At 42.6% G+C, this 17,502-nt stretch overlaps 1 protein-coding gene across 1 annotated transcript in view; it reads left to right on the forward strand.

Annotated features, from left to right (window-relative positions):
* Positions 1-325: 325 nt before the first annotated feature.
* znf407 (zinc finger protein 407) overlaps positions 326-17,502 on the forward strand; it is a 150,054-nt gene continuing 132,877 nt past the window's right edge. The window contains exons 1-4 of the mRNA XM_034611392.1: positions 326-679; positions 2,348-3,001; positions 3,169-5,346; positions 13,442-13,556. Of these exons, the coding sequence (XP_034467283.1) occupies positions 2,491-3,001; positions 3,169-5,346; positions 13,442-13,556 (2,804 nt within the window). The 5' untranslated portion in view covers positions 326-679; positions 2,348-2,490. The remainder of the gene's footprint in view (positions 680-2,347; positions 3,002-3,168; positions 5,347-13,441; positions 13,557-17,502) is intronic.

Below are 17,502 nucleotides of genomic sequence, written 5' to 3' on the forward strand. Positions count from 1 at the left end.
GACAAAAGCACTATTCAATGGAGCTGTTAACCACACAAAATGTAATACTGTATTTTAATAGTTTGTTATATTATCCATTATAAAATATAAAATCTTCATCTTAAAAGTAACAAGTAGTTTACAATAGTGATTAATTATAAATATGTATTGCAATATTACTGCAGTATCTAACTTTAATATTTCCCTCTGAAATGTTGAGGAGTGGAAGTATAAAGTAGTATGAAATGTAAATACTTATGTAAAGTACAAATGCCACCAAATATTAACTAAGTACTTTAGTAAATACACTGAGTGACTTTCCACCACTGGTTTTACATGTATATGTACAGGACGGGTCACATACAGAGTTGTAACTGCTTGGTTTGCTATAAAAAACGACTGTGAACGCATCGCGTCCTGGTGAGCAGTATTAAAACCGTTATTATGTTGAGCAGCAGCAAACTAATCTGTCAGAGTTGATCATCGGCGCTCACAGCTTCTCCCGCGAGTCTCGGTATCTCACGTCATTCAACGTATTGTCGTTGCTGTACATGTGGTTAATCCGTATTTCCCACGGACCCGGAACGCGGCATCTGACAGGAAGGCCGCCCTCTCGCGTGACGCATGGCTCGCGCTACGGTACGCCATTTGTGTCTCGCAGGAAAACGCGCGGACGGAGCAAACAGTCGGTTAACAAGAGGTGAGTTGTGTCCGGATATGTCGCCATCAGCTGATCATCCACCGCGCGGCTCCCGGCGAAAGCACAGAGGACCCGCCGCGGTGTTTTCCGTCGCTGTCTCTGTGATACACACCGCTGTGCTAGAGGTCGACGTTAGCCTCCTTTTTGGGCCTCTGTGCTGCCGTCGTTTTCCAAGCCGAGCGGAGATTTAGACCCGCCTCGTCCCCGCTGTGATTGGCCGTCACAGCTCATCTGGCATTTCGATTGGACGCGCTGTGTGTACATCGAAACGCATTCGTGGGGGACATGTTGCTAGTTAGCATGTTAGCCGCGGTGTTGAACAGCAGTGAAACTAAACGATGCACCGGCGCTGTGGTCGATTTAGGGCGACAGAACAGCTTCAGTCGCTTTTTACACTGCAACGCGGGGGTTCTGCATCTTCACCTCATTCCCTGCGTGTAATGTAAAACTTGTGCGGCTCGGTTAACATGACTTTTAAGCTAAAGTCGCTGTTTAGGAGGTGTTACAACGCTGGAAGTGACGCCACAGAGTCAGTTACACGATATAATAGTGTTTTAAGTTCCTCCTGGGGACAGAGCCGCACCAGAGACAGATCTGCTGCTGGTGTTCATCTCTGAAGGGGACACTCCGCTTCACATACTCGTCTTTCTCTGCCCCGTGGAATCCTCCTGTACAAACATGAAAACAAGCGTGAGACACAGGCTGAGATCCGGTCATTCACCCAGAAACCACTCTTCATGGAGACGTCCACTCAATGTAACGTTAAGTAGCACGTACATGAAAAGTGCAACTTGCTACCGTTGGTCCTTCTCCTGTAGCCGCGCTTTTTCAAAACATACAGTGGGTGGCGCTAGTGAGCACTCTCATTCATAAAGTGCTCATTGGTTGACCTCAGCAGAACCTGTCTGAATAAAAGATCACTTTTATTGATACCTCATCCATTTTCATTTACTCTATTCAGACAATGGTGAGAAACTGGTGGTTGAGAGAACTTAAGATGAAGAGAGGCAAATTGACAAAGCCCAAGAAAATGAAGTAAACACCTTCACCACTTTGACAACACATACATCACATTTAGGGGTGGAAACAAATGTGCAGACTACTTGGGCACAAGCACCTTAAGGAACACATTCATCAGTTTGACTACAATATGTGGCAAACAAAGTCAAATGCACAAAACCAGAGAGAGCAAAGAGGAAACACGCGTGAAGTTGCAGTGTATTGATCAATCTTGGCAATTGTGAAATCACAGAGCACCTTTTCCACTTTAAAAACACATTTTAAAATATTTTAACTTTGATATGTATTATAATTATGGTTAAGCATGTTTAAGTTTTAAGTTGTACTTCAATAATATAATTCCTGCGATGACTGGAGTTCTACAGAATCATGTTTGCATACATTTCCAACTGCATCTGAAACCAGCAATGACATACGAGTACTCCATTTGATAACAGTGAGATTAGCGGACATGTGTTTCGCTCATTTAAGCAGCAGCCAGCAGCTCTCATGCTGGTAAGTTTGTATCTGGAACCACTAGATGGCGACATTTACACGTGTTTGATAAGCGTTGCTGAAGGATTAATCACATGAGAAGCTTGTTGTTAACTGTAGCATTTGTTCTTAACTTTTATTTGTGTTTAAAATAAATGTTTTTTTCTTTTGCAGGTAGTTTGACCCGGCTTTGATGACAGCAGTCCACTTCACTGTTAAATGTAATTATTGCAGGGAAATATTTAGATACAAGTTTGGCATTTGGGAAGGAGTCTGAAAGTGAAACCAGGAGCAAGGTGCAGACAGGCGATTTGAAAATGGAGGAAAGTAAAAGACACTCACCCAGTAGAAAGGCTGACTCTGTGTCTAAGGATGGGGATAACCTGTGCACAGCCTGTGGCTTCTCAGCCAAATGTCCACGGTCGCTGAAGATTCACTGTGCACGGAGGCATGGAAATAACTCCAAGAACAGTGACAACACTGCAAAGTCAACTGAAAAAAGTGAAAATATCAGTGATGTCAGTCTAGCTGAAGAACAACTGGAGGCAGACATGGAGACAGAGAGTGGAGTTGAGGAGTCTGACCTTTTGGAACTGAGGTCAGCAGCCAATGACACTGGAAAGAGTTTAACTAAGAAGCAAAGGGCAGTAGACAAACAGCAGGCCGATCAAGGGGAGGGGATCCCTACCCAAGAGAGAAGAGTAAGCAAGCGAACCCCCAAACCTAAGATGATTCACTCCTGCAACTACTGTGGGCAAGAATTTAGGGACAAACCTCCTCTAGATGTTCACATCCAGAGATACCACAACAAAAGTACACCATACACATGTAAGTATTTGAGAACTGAAGTCATTTTTGTGCAAATTTTCACTTCGGATATATTGGTAATGTCTTAATTTTTGACACATTTGTTTTTGCTGTTTCTTCACTTATTGTTCAACTGTTTAACTGGATGGTTGAAAAGACTGAAAGTGTTTCTATGAAATGTCTTTCAGTTGATGCTGATGAGAACATGGATGATGAAGAGGAAGCTGAGGTTTCTGGCGACCCTGTGAAGGCCACTGAGATACGAGTGGCGACCAAACATGCGCACAGCAGGTTCCTGCTGAAGTGCGAACACTGTGAATTCAGGCTCAGTACCCCTGCGCTGCTGGAGACCCACGCTCGGCTCAAACACCTGGACCAGGAGTGGTACCGCTGCAAATTGTGCAACTATTTTTCGGCCACACCAGAGTGGATGGAAGCTCACCTGTCCTCAGATAACCACATGCAGCTGCAGGCCGTGAAGCAAAACGCAGAATCTTCCTCATTTCATGTCTACGTTGAGTGTGTAAAGAGGGAACTTGTGGGAGATGGTGCAAATATAGATGATAGTGATCTGCTTGGTGGAGTGTTGACAGAAGGAGACCAGGAAACTGAAAAGGCAGTGGAGGCAGCCAAAGCTGTGTTGGTGGACGATTTAGAGCTTGAACCCCCCAGAAAAAAAAGGGGACGACCAAAGCAAGGGTCCACAACCACTTGTGGTTACTGTGGCCTGGTAGTGTCCAACGCTACCAACCTCAGTGTTCATGTTCGCCGGAAACACAGCAAAGAGTATGGATACAGCTGCACTCTGTGCAACTACAACTGCGTGACCAAAGGAGACATGGACCGTCACTGTATCACCAAGAAACATGTTAGACGTGCACAAGAGTGTGCAAAGAAGAACCCCGCCTACAATCCCACAAGCGCGTCACAGCAGGAATCCACAAGTTCCCAAGCCCAGCAACCGAACGCAGCCTCACACACCACAGACAAAGAGCAGGAGTCGAACAACACAGAGAACAGCGAACAAGAGCCAACACAGTCAGACACAAGCCAGATAAAAAGTAAATACGGCTCTATTAACGCTTGCAGCGACTGCGATTTTGTTGCCCATTCCCTCCCTTCGCTACATCTCCATGTCAAGCGAAAGCACACCAAAGATTTTGAGTATGTCTGCTTAGCGTGTAGCTACTACGCAGTAACAAGCAGGGAAATGTCTCGCCATGCAAACACAGAGAAGCACAAACTGAAAAGCCAGAGATACCTGGAGCCACTGGGCGGTGAGGGCCGAAGAGCTTCGCCAAAGGACGTCATTGAGCTTTCTGGGGTGAACCCTGAAGAGTCTGAATCCTGCTCAAATGACAGTCAAGCTACAGAAAGTCAGAACACAGCTGTGACCTCCATCGCCACAGAATCTGTCGATGCTGAGGTTATCGTCGCTGGCAGTGATGATGAGAAGCAAAGAGAGAATATTGCATCCTCCACTGATGTTGAATCCGATCCAAACAACCAGACTGTTACAGCACCGTGTGAAGCCCAGCAGGCCCCTGAAAACCTGCAACCTGCAGCTGATGAGTCTCCACAGCAGGAGAGCCAGGAGGAAGGGGATAGAGAGACAGACAATGAACATGTGAATGCTGATGTGATGAGTGTAGATGAAAAAAGTGACAGCTCACATTCAGATACGCAAATGTCCAAAGCCCTTTTCCTTGAAGCATGCATTGTATCTATGAAGGCCCTTGCTGAGCAGGAGCAGGTGCTGCAGGAAGATCAGGCTCTGGAAGGTGAGGCCGCTGTGATATGTCTGACTGGAGGTTCACCTGTGATCTCTGACCACTCGACCCCCAGTTATGCATATGTTAAGACACTCAGACCCAAGGAAATGAAGGTCAAGGAGAAAGTCAAAGCTAGTGGCGCTCGCATACGCTGCGAGGACTGTGGCTTTATAGCTGAGGGCATGAGCGGCCTCAACGTCCACATCTCGATGAAGCATCCGTCCAAGGAGAGGCACTTCCACTGCCTGGTGTGTGGCAAGTCGTTCTACACCGAGAGCAACCTGCACCAGCACCTGACCAGTGCCGCCCACCTCCGCAACGAGCAGAACAGCGTTGAGGAGCTGCCTGAGGGGGGAGCGAGCTTCAAGTGTGTGAAATGCACTGACCGCTTTGAGTCGGAGCAGGATCTGTTTGTTCACATCAAGGAGAAACACGAGGAGCTCCTCAGAGAGGTCAACAAGTACGTGGTGGAGGACACGGAGCAGATCAACAGAGAGCGCGAGGAGAACAAGGGCTGCGTGTGTAAATACTGTGGCAAGGTGTGCAAGAGCAGCAACTCCATGGCCTTCCTGGCACACATTCGCACCCATACTGGTATGTATCCTGCTTCCATTTACCCATCTCTCCTACTCTCTGGGTCTCAGGCACACACACCATTCAATAGCTGGTCAAACCACATACAATATTATATGAAGAAGATGAATTACATTTAATAAGCGCCCAATACATGTAAATGATGAGTTTGGTAAAACACTATATGACAGCACAGTATTAGGAAGATGATTAAATAACGCAATATCTCCTTGCAAATTTTGAAACTAGTAACTGAAGTCGTTTTCAGACACAAACTCTGGAAAATGACGCATTCACAACAAAAATCTCTGGAGCGTTCAAGTGAGGGGTGTGAGGGGTGTGAGGGGTAACCCTAACCCTAAATAATATACTCATTCAAAAGTCAGACTGAATATTCTTTAGAATTTAGTTCATTGCTCTTTGACAGGGTGTACTTGCATGATTATGCTATAATATTATTATATGTATCAGTTGTTTAAAACGGTTTCACAATAATGCCAAAAATATAATTTATCACAATAAGTGATAATCTGGGACAAAATATTGTCCAACGAAATTTATTATAGGTTTCCTTGATCAGTTTTCAGCTTTAATTCTTTGAGTATTTAATTAATTGCCAGGGAAAATTGGTATTGTATAATGAGATATCCTGAACTGAATCGATATTGAATCGAATTGGAAATCGAATGGGGACCTTGTGAATCGGAATCAAATTGATTTGGGAAATCGGTGGCGATACCCAGCCCTAGTTGAGAAATTACCAATATATATATATATATATGGGAACTGTCAAGAAAAGGTATAATAGGTGTAATATCGCGGTGCCAAAAGGCGCAGGGAAACATTTTGGGTGCACTTAAATTATGTGCACCAGTGCGACCTATTATTAATTAAAAAGGTCTAGAAATAATAATCTGATCTAAAAGATATACAAATACATCTACCTACATGCTCAACAGTTGCTGCATACATTATTTAACCCTCCTATAACCAATACTGATGAGGTTTGTGGTTTGTATGAAACAAAATGCCTGGCGAGCACTTGGAACACATCATGTTTTTACTAAAAACGAATAGGAAAACTGTAATCTCTTTGTGTAACTGCTCGGCTGTACAGCCTCTGTTTTGAGGTACAACAGTATAGAGTGGGGAGATACAGCCTCCTCTTTGGCAGCTCAGGCTAATGTTCAGGCCACTATCTGCTGCAGCCAGGTATTAGCTGTTTCAGTAGAGATGAAGGTAAAGACTGATTGAGCTTCAGACCAGCAGGAGAGACGCTAATGGACCCCAGATTGGGATTCCCTGAGCAACGCTTGGTCAGAGACATGTGCGACTCATAATTGATGTGTCCATTACCAAGACTCAGTTGTAATTATAGTCAATAAGTCTCTGTAAATGTGTTAAAGCTTAGGCTAAAAGCATTGGAGGTCCAAAGAGAGGTGGGCTAATAATTTAAAATAATCAATGCAGACGTATTCAAAGCCTTTAATTTCCCTTGTGTCTGTACGTCCATGTTTGTGTATATGTGTGGGAGCGCTTGCATGCCCAGCAAATGTGTGTATATGTCAGCCTTCATGGCTAGCTGATTATCTTCAATCCATTAAAATTTATCTTGTCATTTATAATGCAAAGCAGGGCTGCATTGTTGGGGTCTTGGGCTGCGAAATGTCCGGCAGGTTAAGAACATAGGGCGCTCCATTACTTTTTCCTGACCATGTGTATTAATTGCTTTTAAAATCAACTTAATGCAGGAACAAGATGTGAGGGCGCCATCAATAAATGCCCTTCTCTGCCTTCAGTGGTCCATCCCCCTTTCAGCCCAAACTTTAATGGGACTTTAATTGGAGTCTATGCTCTGGGCTGACCACATGTGTACATGTTTGTGTGTGTGTGTGTGTGTGTGTGTGTGTGTGTGTGTGTGTGTGTGTGTGTGTGTGTGTGTGTGTGTGTGTGTGTGTGTGTGTGTGTGTGTGTGTGTGTGTGTGTGTGTGTGTGAAGTGTGAAGTGTGTGGTAAATGGGAGATAATATAGCAGTGTTTCCCCTTTTGCACTCAGTGACAGTGAATGGTTTGTGCAGGCATTGTTGGTTTTATTCCCTGACCGATAGGGATTTATTTTGGACTGATGCCAATACTGTATTAGGGAATACAAAATTCCAACATATCGTCTGATGTTTATATTTTAAAAGAAGGTCAGTGATTCTTAAGATGTCAAAATCAAACCTTCACGCCAGACAGAATGCAGGAGTCTGCACCATCATCTGCTCAGCTGTGATGGCACACTGTTGAAGACATTATTATACAGTCCATGTTTAGAGCATGGCGATGCCCCCTATTTCCCATGAGGCACTGCTAAGAAGCGTTAGCTGTTTAACGTTCCAAAATACAAATGCTACTTTTTGTTAGTGTTTGTATTTGCATGTTGGTTCAGAAGAACATTACGTGGTTTATGTTGGTAGTTGTCATTTTTGTGCTGGTTTATAATTAAAACCATTAGTGTGGTGGTGGTTACATTTCTTCACTTGAGCTGGATTGGCTACAGTCTAAACTTGTGCTCTCTGAGGAGCTCCCAGGTCTGTACAAACATTGAAGTGACCTATTTGATGAAAAAATAAAGTTTCCACTGCTGCCAGAGGTAATACTTTGAAATGAATGAAGTAATGCATACTAGCAATATACTACATAATGCCAATACAATATGATTCTAAGAGACTAATATCCACCAGTGACATTGGCAAATCGAAAAACTGGTTGTGCTGTAGTAGATTTGTAATGTAGCTCCTGTCAGAAAACACCGAAAATATTGCCTAACTTAATACTGCTCAAGTACTTCAAACAGCGATCTGATTTCTCTCCATTATGTCATCATATGCCCATAAATGGTAACAGGTTTTAACAATGCTGCTGTAAAATATTCTGATCGTTGATACTTCAGGATCAGAGATAACCGATGTATTTGCTAGAGCAGAGGACTAACTTATGAAACCTAAACATTTTTGTCCTTTTTTACGACGTGTATGCCAGTCACCTTGTGAGCCAAAGTCAGATTGCTTACTGCTCAAATCTGACTGCATAAAGCTGTAAGAATTGGAGGTAAAATCCTGATGATTAATGTTGAGCCCCCACTTTCTTCTTATTAGCAGTAAGTCTGCATGTATTCATGATTTTATCCTGTGTCATAATTCTTGAGTTTTGAGGTCACTGTCTTAGTGTTACTTAAGAAAATGAAAGCTGTGACACTGAGGTCCCAACAGATGGCTTCAAGTCAAGGGCGCGCTCTCAGGTTTAAGATGAACGAATGAATGAAGAGTTTGTTTTTTCCCCACATTTGCTTCTTTTTATTCTATTGAGTTATGTTCTTGTTTATAAGATTACATCTCCACTTTCATTTACGCCGCTCTTATTTGTGGAAAGCACCTATTTCTCTTCATTTTGACAACATGTGCCAGTTGTTATTATTGCTAAGTTCCCTCATTACAGTGAATTATTCACCTTTTATGTGGTGGTCGTTTATTCTGGGGAGTTTGTTTGTGGGGCTGTGGAGCCGCACGGTGGGGGTCTGCCAGTTTCTAGGCTGGGAGCACGTCCAGATCCTTTTAATTAAGACCTAGTTTTTATTCACTTGATTAATCAGTGAAATCAGGAGACGGTGGTGGGAGGCTGCACACAGATTTGTCAATTTGTCCCTTAAAGGAAACACGTATGCTTGCATTTTGCCAATGAGGGTACAACTGGAATTTGCATTTTGAGGTAAATTGGTCACTTTTTCACTGGAGTGAGCTGTCTGACCTCAGACTGAGCCCTAAAATAATGGATACACATGCCACACATGCACATTCGCACACAGGATGTGATATGTCTGTGGAAAAAACTACAAAGTTAAATGGCAAGTGTTCCAGTGGCGTGTCAGCTTAGTCAAAAATTCCACATTATTAATATATTTTATCACAGTTTGACCAACACGTCTTTTTGATAATAAAAGTCCTAAGATCCTGTATATCATTGAATTTATTTAGTGTTTTCCCTCTTGCTTTTATCTTTTAAAAAACATAGACGCATTTAAAAGCACTTCTACTTCTACGCTTCATCATATTCAAAGTGGATGTCACCTCTAATCTATATATTTTCTATTTATTTTATTCTGTTAGTGAGCCCAAGTCCATTTCTAAAATGAATGCAGACTCAAATGTGAAACCAAAATGAAAACAAAGAGTACATTCCAAATGTAAATATAATGCCAAAAGGGTTTTTAGTGATGAGATGTCAATTTCTCTGCATGAGTTCTTTGCTATTAATCACAGTCACTTTCCATCAAACTCATCAGCACATGAAATTTTGATGATGAGGATCAGACGGGAGAGTAGCATGAATTTTAAAGGCTGGAAGCTGAGTCGAAGGAAATAGAAAATACAAAGTGGACTGAAGCATTTACAGCTCTAGATGTAATTGCTGTTTTGTCCATGCCAGTGCCTCCTGCTGTATCTTCAGCAATTGTACAAGTGTACATAGGCAGCTGCACTTGCTTGTGTCTCTTGAAGATGTTTCAAATCAAAGAGATTGACTGAGATGAGAGTAGCGATGAAACATGTCCAAACATCTTTATTAGAAATTGTTTTATTTTATTGTGAATTCTATCATATGTTCTTATAAGACTCAAAGAATACGACATTTAGATTTTTACTGCTTATGTTATAAAATTGCAAATTGGGATGTTTTGCTACTATTTACTGCTCATACCTAATGTGTCTGTGAACAACTGCTTTTTATCAGCTGTTTTTTTTTCTTTCTTGCACCCGAAGGTAGGGGGCATTGCGTTTCCTGGCCTGTTACATTCCAATACAGCATATAGATAATTAAGCAGCAGAACCCTAAGCTGTCTTGCAAAATAAGCTATTACATTGTTCTTCTAATGGGCCATCAGCAGTGAGGACACCCATCATCCATAAATGTATCCTCACCTGATTACTTATGAACAGCAGTGAGCACTACTCAGCCAGTGATAACAGTTGAAAAATGTTTACTGTGGCTGCGGACGAAGTTTTTTCAAACTTGGAAAAAAAATACCTGGTTGATTTCCTCAGGTTTATCTGCACTTGGACAGCAGGGGGTGGAATGAATGAATGAATGAATGATGCTATCAAGTTGCATTACAGAAACAAAAGGATGCAATTCATTTGGAACTGAAGTATATTTTGGACTAAACCTCAAAAACGTACACACCCCGTTCCTTCAGTTTTGACCATTTAAAAAAAAATATACACTTTTTGAATTTCCCAGTTTTGTCCCTGGAGTGTCCTCAACCTCTGTGTTTGGCCACTGAAGGAAGAAGGGAGGAGGAGACACTTTCCTCTTCTTCTCTCCCACTCTAACATGCAGTTACAGTATATTTTTCACAGGTTGCCAACGTTCACAGTTAAAATGTCCCCAAAAGAATCATGTTTAATATTTCTGTGACTTGTGGAACTGCTTTAACCACGTCCTAATCCATTCACTGAAAATAGATCTCCTGGTAGGCTGAAATAATTGAAAACAATGTGAAGGATAAAAATACATTTGACTGGAAATCTGTGACTGTGACAGATTACACATTACTTATAAAGTGCTTGATGTGAACCTGCACAGCAGAGCTGCAGCCAACCTGCTTTGGAAATTGGGACGCTCTCAAGTTCTAATAGTGTGTATCCTGCTTGTAGGAATAGATATAACAAAGCAGACATTTCTCTATATAAAATAATCATGTATTATTATCTTCCTCTGAACCTGAAGGTTAAAGCCAAGGCCTGTCATAGTCTTGGCTTTAACCTTCAGGTGTATGGCATGTACAAGGCTTAAGTTATTACTCTGTGTGTGCGTGTGTTTTCGCGCGCATGTGTGTGTGTGTAGTGAAACATTGCATGAGGTTCTTCTCTCAGGAAATGAATTAGTCATTCCCTGTCTCATCTGGGATGTGAAGGAACCATCGCCCTTATGTGGATGGCAATATTAATTTAACATGACACTGCATTGATGGTCAATTTCAGTTTCACGGAGGCTGTTTAAGTGGAGTGGTGGAGTATTAATGTGATAAGATGTGAGAACTGAGGGACGTTACATCTCTCTCCTCTCTGCCATGTCTCATACTCAGCCAGCCATCTGGACAAATCAGCCTCCCACACGCCTCGCTCTCACCTCAACTTCAGGATGTGTGTGTGTGTGTGAGTGAGAAGGAGAGAGAGCGTTATTGTCTCTTGTTTGTCCACGGGTGATTATGTCTCGTGAATTTAATGCGTGTGTCTGTATGCAAGTACATAGGTGCAAGGTGGTGTTCTGAATCAAGATGTAGGTTTGTGTAGGTGTGATGGTGGGTGCAGTGTGAATGCGTACGGCTGTCTTTTTTAAAAAATATATATGGGTGTTGATGATTTTGTTGTGTAGACTTTGTGTGTGTGTGTGTAAAGGTGTCTGCACATTTCAGTGTGAAGTGTGTGGTTATATATGTTTTTAAAAATGTATTTATTTGCTCGTGTGTGTGTGTGTGTGTGTGTGTGTGTGTGTGTGTGTGTGTGTGTGTGTGTGTGTGTGTGTGTGTGTGTGTGTGTGTGTGTGTGTGTGTGTGTGTGTGTGTGTGTGTGTGTGTGTGTGTGTGTGTGTGTGTGTGTGATATACTGTAGGGAGGCGGCATGGCAAGGCTGGCTCTGCTGTTGTCTGCGTGGACCCCCACCCCGACCCCTGTGTTTATGGGCCTTGTTAGCACAGACTTGCCTTTCAATCTTCGTTACCGGCTTAAAATTCGATGTGTCGTACTTCCAGCTCGCAGCAACTGAACCGTGTATGAACGAATTAGTAATCTACACAAAGTGCTTAATCAAATCAGCGGCTGCCCCTGGAATAAATATTGTAGAACATCTTGGGATATTCACTGGGAGAGGGTGGGTGAGGATTTGCTCACAGATGCGTATGTGGATATCATATCGGGCTGCCACTTAGATTGGAGTGTCGCACTGTGTGATGCCGGCCTAAATCTGGCTCAGGCTGCCACAACTGGAGAGAGTTTAGCAGGAATTAGGTTTAAGTTACATTTTATTTTGCCAAATGCTTATTTTTAATGATAGTAAGGAAATGTAGGCTTTAGAGTTACTATGCAGTGGCCATTCTAAACCTGCCTGTTTGGAATGGGCTGTTTTCTTGGCCTGTGGGAATGCTGGTTGCAGCTTTCTGTCTGAAGCTGGTCATTTGTTTATACAAAATGTATCAATATTGGAACGTATCACATGTCGAAGTCAAACCTAATTCGACAGTGTACATCCTTGGGCTTTTAACTATACTCATGGCAAGTGTGAAGCCGATCAGGTGAATGGTTCTCCAGATATACAAGCCACATACAGACGGACAAAGATTTCTAGAGTAAGTAGATGCATAAATATAAAAAAAAAATGAAATTTAGAGTTGGGGTTCTATTTGATGAATCATAAGTAAAACATTTTTTATACATGCATTTTTCTTCTGTATTTGTTTTTACGGACTCAGCTCCTGGTTTAAACTCCAGTGCATCACCCAGACAGCGCAGGCATCAGCACTCGCAGCTCTCCTCTTAAATGACGGATCGCAGGCGGAAGCTTTGCCACTCTCTCAAACGCTACCCCGCCCTCTGGACTTATTAATGACAATAATTAGGGAGAAACCTCCCTGTGAAGGCCGCCAGAGTGATTAGCGCTTTAATGATGGAATGGGAGGGAGTGAGCACATACAGAATTGATTTACGTATTCGCCCTGACCTTTGGAATCCAATTTACGCATCCACAGGCAGAGGAAGAGTTGGTAAGAGACGAAGGAGAGTGACAAGGATAGATAGAGAGTGAAAGAAGAGATGCATGACACTTGGAGTGTGACTGTAGTTTTTATAGGGACTGGAGTAAGGGCATCTGTTTTTATAATTCTGAAGTCATTTTGTGGCTGTGAAGTAGGCTGAAGCACAGAACTAATAAGCCTCACAAGCCTGGCATTGAAAAATGATCTGTAATGTAAAATCACATTTTTGCCCATGCTGTAATGCAGTCATGTTTTATTAAAATTGCCACTTCTTTCTTTCAAATGTAATATTATTGCGGCATACAAACTCTCCATTCTTTGTTTTACAGGATCTAAGCCCTTCATGTGCAAGATCTGCAACTTTGCTACGGCTCAGCTGGGAGACGCCAGGAACCACGTGAAGAGACACCTGGGCATGAGAGAGTACAAATGTGACGTCTGTGGGTGAGTTCCAAGGACGAACAGTGGCTTCAGTCTCTTTAAAAGTGACATCAGTCAACATTTAACCTTCTCGTGTGTGCCCCCTTTGTCACGTGACATGAAAAAAATGCTCCAATCTGCACCGATGCCATGTCCTCCTTCCTCTGTCCTGTTACGTTGGTGGTTTATCTTCTTCCACTACGTGGCCTGGACGGGGCCTGTTAAGGCTGAAACGTGTCAGTCAATGTTTTCATCATTTTGAATTCATCCGGGTACTTATAGTTGACTGCATGTTGACATACACACAGTGTGATGTTTCTTATGTCCTCAAAATAGCATGTGTGAGTGTGAGATTTTCTAATTGAGATTCTCTGTGTTTGTCAGACTAAAAGTCTCAACGTTCTTCTATTCTGACCTGATCAAGTTACCAGCTATGATAGCAGATGATAGCAGTACCTGCTGCCTCTGTAACCATCTCATCTTTTGATATTTTTGGAGGACTTTGGTTCTGTTTCCAGATCAGCTGCCAAAGTTTTTGAGCTCAAATTGAAATCCACATGAAACGTTCCTCTCGTCAGGTGTAGGAACGTTTCATGTTGGTTTCTAAGGAGAGACCTGCTAATTATCTCTGGTACAGTCAGCCTTAAATCACATTTGTTTCAGGCAACTTCATAATTCAAACCATTTTAACCCTGTTTGGCTGCATCAAGAGAAGTACAATTCATTTATTACTAATCTGAAGAAGATTCTTTTTATACAATTTTGAGATTTCAATCTTTAAATCAATCAATAATGAATAACAAGAAAAATCTAACATTTTCCTAAACTGCCTGGATGAAGAAGTTCAGCTTGAAATACTTAACACATGTGCATATATTTATTCAAGCAAAAAAACAGGGAAAAAAGGCCGTACAACCTAAAGCAATTAAAACATTTTAGTAATAGTTTCACCTTAATGTGTGAATAAACTTTCTTTAACCTTTTAAATGCTCCCAGGCCCTTTTTAAAAAGAGTAATATATTGCTTCTAGTCGACTTTCCCTCCAAATTAAAGGTAAAAGAAATAGAAAGTGTTTATTTTACCGTCTTCATGGTTTCAGCTGTACAAATATTCCTAATTGGAAGTTTATGTAGGTAACCACGAGCCTATAAATACCCAGTAGTGCAAGAGAACAATTATTATCCCACTACCTTGTACCCCCTACATGTAGACCATATGTTGTGTTCAGCTCGTTTCAGTCCCGTGGTAGACCTCCTCACTGCCTTGCCATGTTCAAATGGACGTGTTAAGCTGTTTAACATGCAGTCAGGGAATAGAGCAAATTGTGGGATTTCCAGCTTTGTGCCATCGAGCTTTTGCCGCTACCCACTCGCTAAGATGAAGACATATGTAGAGTTATTAGTTTCTCCCTCTGTGTAATTCTGTGTAAACCGTTCCATTTAGTTCAGTCGCGGGCTTATTTTGTTCTTCTAAAGCTGCGCAGAGCGAATGTGTTTATTTGCTCCCGCTGATGTTCGCAAACATATTACAGCAGGAGCAAACAAGCTTTACTTTAAACACAGCTTCTCCTTTAATGAGAGGAAAGGATCATGTTTCACAAGCCCTCCAGCTGAAACCCCTCTTCTCCCAAGTGCTGCAAATGTGTTGGGCTTTGACCAAGCATCCAGCTTTACATACCCGCTCACACACACACACGCGCTCACACACACATACAGAACAGTTCTCCAATATGCCTTTAAATGGGACTACTAAATACAGCCCCTGGTTTCACAAATCATGTGGATGGAGGAGCTGTGTGCTGCCAGTGCCAGCCACTGGTGACAAATCGGCCCTGTGTGTGCTGTTTCAGTACTGACTGATCACCAGGCCATCCCTCCTCCTGACTAAAGAGCAGCAAACACAAAGAAAACCCCGAGAAACACCCTCATTAAGGCCAGAGCCATACATACACATAACCTGCACCCCCCCCACCCCTCCTCAAACTTTTCACGTTTGACATCACATCCTTAATCTGGATCTAAGGCACGTTTGTAATGGATGGCCGTGGATCAGGTAAAATGCGTTATGTGATTACCCGTTTTGTTTTGGGTGACCTAGAAAAGTGAGATTATACTGCGATTAAGTTCTGCAATCCCCTGTGGATACTAATGACTGGGCAACATTTTCGCTAAACTAAAAAAAGAAAATTGCAGGGATTTTTATGTGTAATCACCATTTATCATTTCAATTAGCACAAGCCTTTGTTTGGGCTGCTCTTTGACAATATACAATCTTGATTTCATTCATTTATTTCTCACTTTTAGACTCTCGGGCCTCCACGGGTTATGGAGTTTTGTGGGTCTAGTTTATCGCCATTTTGTTTAGATTGGCTCATCATATAGTGTTTGGGTTTTTTCTCTCTTTACGGACATCGATCGGCTGGTTTTCCTTGTTAAAACCTTCCCTCTGTGCGGAGACTCTGAGCAAACGTGTGCGCTGCACCTCGGCTGTCCGCCTCACTTTACCTTCAGCCCGCTGCAGCTGGTCTCTTCTCAGGAGCGGGGGGGAAGTTGCTGATAGTTAAAGATCATATTGTTGTGGCATTTAATTAACAAATGCAAATGCGAGGCCGGGACAGATTGGAACCCTTGACCGCGCTGCCAATCAAACCTGAGCGTGCTGGTCAGAGCCTCGGCTCATCACTGCTAACACTTTATAGTCTTTCTGTCTCTGCCTCACCGTTTCTCTCAGTTTGCTCCACACGTCTGTTTGTCAGTTTCTACTACTCTATCTATCTTCCTATCTTTGTCTTCAGGTCCATCTTAATTTGACTATAAAGAACTCTTAAGATGCAAAAGCAGCAGAAAAAAAAACAGAAATTGGCTGTTAGCATGCAAGATAAGATTTCTCATATATAATTGGATAAAAACAATCCTCCAGCATGTGAGACGGCAGATTCTTGTGTTTCCTCCCGGCATGTTTTGTCCACAGTGGGGCTCGGCCACTTAATGAGCCTCCACCTCCTCTCCTCCATCATCCACGAAAGGCCCTGGATTCAGCATTTCCACCTTCCCGCTCTCTCGTCCTCCCCAAAGATGCAACGGACATCCAGTGCTGTTGTAGGTGTTAAATTATGCATAAAGCGTCTAAATGCTTTGAAGCATTGGTTTAATATCTCAGCCCCGGGCCTTAGAAGTATTAACACTATAATGGACAAAGATTGTCCTCTTGTGCACTGCCATTTAATGATTATGGGTCATAAGCCGCCCGTTTCCTAGTGTCACTTTAGGAATTTGAACAAAACATATAAAAAAAAACCACGTTGCTTTCTCACAACACAGAAAGTTTGCGATGTACTAAAGTTTGTCTCCCGTGCGGAGGAGGCTGCATTGTGTTTTTCCCTCCCCCTCTCCCTCAGCTTTCTTGACTTAGTGTTGGAGAGAGTATATATAGTCATGATTTCATGTTGGGTGTTGTGTGTGTGATTTGACTGTTAACAGGATGGGGCTGGCTCATGTCAGGGTTTTTATGTCCCCCCTGTCTTGTGAGATTGTCTGGTCTGTTCCCAGAATAGCCCATCAGTTCCGCCCTGCGTGGCTCATCCGCTGTAATGTGCCTTAATGCCCGGGCCTGTATGAGTAGTGTGAGGCCTGGCAGTGACAGTGGAGAAGCATCTTAGCTTGCTGCTTATCCAGAGAAAGCCGTCACTTAACTCAGCCCCTCTATTGTCTATCCACACCCCTCTCCTTCTCCCCTGACGTGATTCTCTATAATCCTCAAACAGATTCTGGTTAGAACTCCCTGAGAACTATTTTTATGTTTTTTTTTTCTTCCCTTCCTCCCATTTAAACATTAATGGTTGTTGCAGATGAAGAGAGGGAACCCTATGAGGATGATTATAATGTCACTCCACTGATCTCCCGCCGCCCCGAAATAATTGTACATCATCGCTTCATAACGTGTCAGAGGGACACGTTGGTGGCGTGCAATT

Source organism: Hippoglossus hippoglossus, chromosome 16 (genome assembly GCF_009819705.1).
Source record: "Hippoglossus hippoglossus isolate fHipHip1 chromosome 16, fHipHip1.pri, whole genome shotgun sequence".
NCBI classification, from domain to species: domain Eukaryota; kingdom Metazoa; phylum Chordata; class Actinopteri; order Pleuronectiformes; family Pleuronectidae; genus Hippoglossus; species Hippoglossus hippoglossus.